Here is a 4,920-nt window from a genome sequence, read left to right as displayed (position 1 = left end):
TCAGGACGCATTCCCAGACGAGTACTTGTTTGTTATCCAAACACCACCTTGGTATGCGGATATATGCAACTTCATGGTCACGGGAAAGTTCCCACCCAATCTCACGAGGTCATAGAGAGATAAGATCAAGAAACATGCAAGAAGGTACATTTGGGATGAGCCATACCTTTGGAGACATTGTGCAGATCAGGTAATAAGAAGATGTGTTGAAGAACATGAGGTACAATCGATCATCAACTTTTGTCATAGTTATGCTTGCGGAGGGAATTTTGGTCCTCAAAGAACTGCCAGGAAAATTTTAGACTGTGGATTTTATTGTCCTCGACTCTTTCATGACTCTTACACTTTTTGTAAAAGTTGTGAGAGATGTCAAATGACAGGTTGTTTGAGTTCCCGAAACCAAATGCCCTTGACCCCTATCTTGGTTTGTGAAATATTTGATATATGGGGTATTGATTTTATGGGAGCTTTTCCTTCATCTTTTGGGAATTTATACATCCTTTTGGCTGTTGACTATGTTTCCAAATGGGTAGAGGCAAAGGCAACAAGAACCGATGATGCTAAAGTTGTTGTAGATTTTGTCAAGGCTAACATTTTATGTAGGTTTGGAACTCCAAAAGCCTTGATCAGTGACACAGGCACACACTTGCGCAACAAAATCTTAGATCGGTTCTCAAGAAGTATGGAGTCCAACATCGGGTGTCCACGGCTTATCACCCGCAAACAAATAGACAAGCTGAAGTGTCAAACAGAGAAATCAAGTCCATACTTGAGAAAACAGTGAACACAAACCGCAAAGATTAGAGTTTGAGATTAGATGATGCTCTTTGGGCATACCACACTGCATATAAAACTCCAATTGGGATGTCACCTTACAGACTCGTGTTTGGCAAAGCTTGTCACCTCCCTGTTGAACTGGAACACAAAGCTTTCTGGGCTATCAAAAAGCTAAACATGAAGATTGATGAAGCGGGTGTTCACCGAAAGCTAGAGATTCAAGAGTTGGAGGAGATAAGAAATGAAGCATTCGAGAGTTCACGCATCTACAAAGATAAGACCAAAGCATTCCATGATAAGTACCTCTCCCGTAAGACCTTTGAGATTGGTAAAAAGGTATTACTCTATGACTCTCGACTTAAATGGTTTACCGGTAAGTTACGGTCCCGGTGGGTGGGTCCGTTCATTGTTACTAATGTATTTGAACATGGTGCAGTTGAGATTAAGAGTAACAAAACTGGAAAAGTGTTCAAAGTTAATGGTCACAGGTTAAAGGTTTTCTATGAAGGTTTCCAAGAGAAAGACATGGAGGTTGATAGCTTGGAACGCCCGGACTACATTGAGTGAATCTAAAGGGCAAAGTCGAGCCAACGACTTAAAACAAGGGCAGCTTACCGGGAGGTAACCCGGGGGTATTTCTGTCTTTTCTTTAAAACGATTTCCATTTCTTTGAGTTTTTGGTTTTCAATGTTCCAAATGCATTTAAACATGATTTAAAATCACCAAACGGACCTTGGGATGCAAAAACATTTCATTTGAAGGAGAGGGAAAATTTTTGGTTCAAAAAGTGGAAGTGGCAATCAGAGGCTAACACGGCCCGTGTTACTTTTGCCTTATAATGAACACGGGTCGTGTTCATCAAAGGGCAAACAACTCCGGAGTCAGAGGCTAACACGGCCCGTGTTCCCTTTGACTTATAATGAACACGGGTCGTGTTCATCAAAGAGCAAACAAGTCCGGAGTCAGAGGAGTACACGACCCGTGTTCCTCTTGGCTTATAATGAACACAGGTCATGTTCATGCATATCTCAGGCATCCTGACCCCAACACGGGCTGTGTTAATTTGGCCTGTGGGAACACGGGCCGTGTTCACGCAGCAGAGCTTGTGGGTTTTAATGCTAAAAATCGGTATTTATGCCTCATTCTTCCACACATTCATTCCAAAACAGCTTCTCTCTCCCAAAAAACCCCAAGGTCCGATTATCATCAAAAATCCCTTGATTCTTCACGATTTGGGCTTAAATCTTCCAAGAGGTTTGATTTTCATCTTCCCCACTTCATCTTCTACATCTAATACACCATCTTCTTACACTTTCATGGTGGATTTGGGGGTTTTTGACAAACCCTAGGTCCGAAATTTTCTAAGAAATTTGGTGTTTTTGTGCTTAAATCTTCATGTAGGCAAGCTTGGGGAAGTTGAAGAAGGTCTTTCTCATCAACAACAACGCATTTCCACTAACGATTCGGTAAAATCTTTCCAACTCTTCACTTGTGGATTTTGTGATTGTAAGGTCAAATTGCACTCATTTTGGTCGTATTGGACTTGACAATCACTTAGAAATCACCAAGAACCGAATTTCCCGCGAAATTTTGGTGGTCAAATTCGTGTTAACTAGACCCGTCAACAGTTGACTTTTTGACCCGTTGACTAGTTGACTTTTTGACTTTACCCCCAAATTTTGCATATGGAAAGTGAGAGTTCTAAACGACCTCGGCACACCAAATCGTCGGCCCGCCGTCGTAGGTCCCCATCACCGCCGCCTAGGTCCCCATCACCCCTACCTTCATCTTCACCCAATCCGACACATTGTGGTGTGGTTTGTCGTGGCCCAATTCAAGCCGCCAAACTTGAGGCCTTTCTCCAACGCGCGCACACTACCCAACAATTCGCGCATGTGCCATATCTCCGTGAGTTGCACATCTACAACCAAGTCCACACACTGTTCCGGAACATTGGATAGCAGGGTTTGTTAAAGGTCCACGGACTCAGCTATAAAGTTCTAACTGTCGAGTTCTTATCTTCATTTGATTTGGACCACGGTGTCCTAAGCTTCCGGCTTATGAACCAAGATCATGCCCTGTCCTTAGACCAAATCAATGCCATAGTTGGGGCCCCCACAGAACACACCTTTGGCCGCAATGACCCAATCCCAGGATACAGTGATCTTACGTGGTGGACCGACCTTACGCGTCAGCTCCCCTATATATCAAGTTCTGCTAAGGCCTCATCTCTCATCCACCCTGTGATGAAAGTGGCCCACATGATCGTTCCTTCACTTGTCGTCCCTAGAGAAGAAAGAAGCACCATTAGCGCCCTTGAGCTCAAAATACTCTATGCGATGGGCCACTCGGACGATAATCTCATTCCTCACTATGGTTCATTCCTTTGTAACAAAATCACCCGCCTCAGCACATCACGGTCCGACAAAATATCTTGTGGTGGCATTGTCAGTTTATTGGCCAAAAGTGCTCCAGTCCGGGCCCCATACCCCGGAACTCAACAACCCATGCCCGGTGAGACCTACCTGACCACGGGAGTTCTAGAGTCTATGAGAATGTTTCGGATGGAGGACAGGAACCATAATTGGACCGTGGGTCAAAACCACGATCCTAGGCTCCTCATCACCCCAGAGAACAAGGACATCCTTGCCCTCAGGCGTCCTAACAATTTCACCGACTGGCAAATCAAGCCATATCTCTTCCCCGGAACCTTCACCGAAGAGGAAGAGGAGGAAGATGAGGAGAGTGACGCGGCGGCACCACAAAACTCCCCTCCCATGGGTGGTGCTACCTCATCTCATCGTGTTGGATACCTATCATATCACCATCAATATTTGGATCAATTCCAATCGATCCATACCCGCCTCGACACTTACCATCAAGATGTCACGAACCTAACCCAAAGTTTTTCCGCCTTCACTACTCAATACACTTGAGATCAAGAGCGTTAGCGCAAACATGAGGAGGACTTTTGGGCCTGGACCCCAAATCCCAGCTACTATCCTCCTCCTCCTCCTCCGCAATTGGTTGTTCTGCCCTCTCCAAGCATCGGGGACGATTCTTATATTTAAGCTTGGGGAGGGGCAGAGTTGTACATTAGGTGCATTTTCATGTTGCATTTTCATGTTCACATCCATATTCATGCATGTTTTTTTTAAAAGAAAAAAAATTACCTTTCTTATTTTTGTTTTCCTTGCATTCTGCATTTATAAAACCCAAAAATATTTTTCTTTTCTTTCCTCAAGTTTTTGCATTCCATCATTTTCATGCACCATCAAAAAAAAAAAACTTTATACGAGATGATGACACTCTTTACATACAATAGCTCCATGAAGTGGGAAATCGAGAGCTCAAATGAGAAAAAATACTGAAGTGACCGGATAGTTGCCGGAAGTGTAGAATCAGCTATCATAACTAGGGGACCCAAACACCGTAATTCGAAACCACAACCTTAGATAATAAAAAAATGGAATACTGAAACGTTTTGTGGGCGGTAATAACAACTTTAGGATGATTTGCTTCTGAATGTTTAAAAAGAATCTTTATCGGCAACTCTGGATCCACAAAACACGGACCTATTTGTTGACACGCGTTACCCTCGCGGTGACAGAGAGCTTAAGTATCAGATCCACATAGTCAAGAAAGAAGAAAGGGTACAACTGTCACATCCAGTACCCCAATCAGAATTTCAAGTGCCAAGACGAAGAAACTTTCAGAAAGTCAAAAGTTGATTTAAGAATTCAAAGCTCAAAATGAAGATACAAATCCAAGTTCAATCAAAATCAAAAGCCGCCTCAAAGTCAAATCTGGCGAATGAAGAACTATGTGATATGATACTTGTAGCTCTCGAAAAAGTGAAAGCATAGGAGCTGGGCCCCTTCGGGTGGGCTCACTGTTTCAGTGAAAGCTGATTCGCCGTGGCGGGTTCTTAAGGTTGCGTCGATTCTGATTCTTGGCCATCTAGTCTTAAACACATGAGATCCGGACTGTGTTATTTTCACCCATAAAGCTAATTAAGGTATGAAGTATAAATAAAACTATGGTTGGATTATTGGGTTACACAGTTTAGGGTCTTCCTCACTTTAGGAGTCTGTGATATGTGGAAGGTAGCAGGATGGTCGCTTAGGTATTAATGATTGGAGC

At 43.4% G+C, this 4,920-nt stretch overlaps 1 protein-coding gene across 1 annotated transcript; it reads left to right on the top strand.

Moving 5' to 3' along the window:
- Window positions 1-864: 864 nt before the first annotated feature.
- On the top strand, window positions 865-1,344 carry LOC145127401 (uncharacterized). The gene is made up of 2 exons (XM_079062605.1): window positions 865-1,150; window positions 1,214-1,344. The coding sequence occupies exons 1-2, from the start codon at window positions 865-867 to the stop codon at window positions 1,342-1,344; spliced, it is 417 nt and encodes a 138-aa protein (XP_078918731.1).
- The last annotated feature ends 3,576 nt before the right edge of the window (window positions 1,345-4,920 follow it).

The sequence above is a fragment of the Lactuca virosa genome, chromosome 7 (assembly GCF_052849685.1).
Source record: "Lactuca virosa cultivar CGN04683 chromosome 7, Lactuca_virosa_CGN04683_v6, whole genome shotgun sequence".
NCBI lineage: Eukaryota > Viridiplantae > Streptophyta > Magnoliopsida > Asterales > Asteraceae > Lactuca > Lactuca virosa.
The sequence above is the reverse complement of the archived record's forward strand: the minus strand, read 5'-3'. Positions and strand labels throughout refer to the sequence as shown.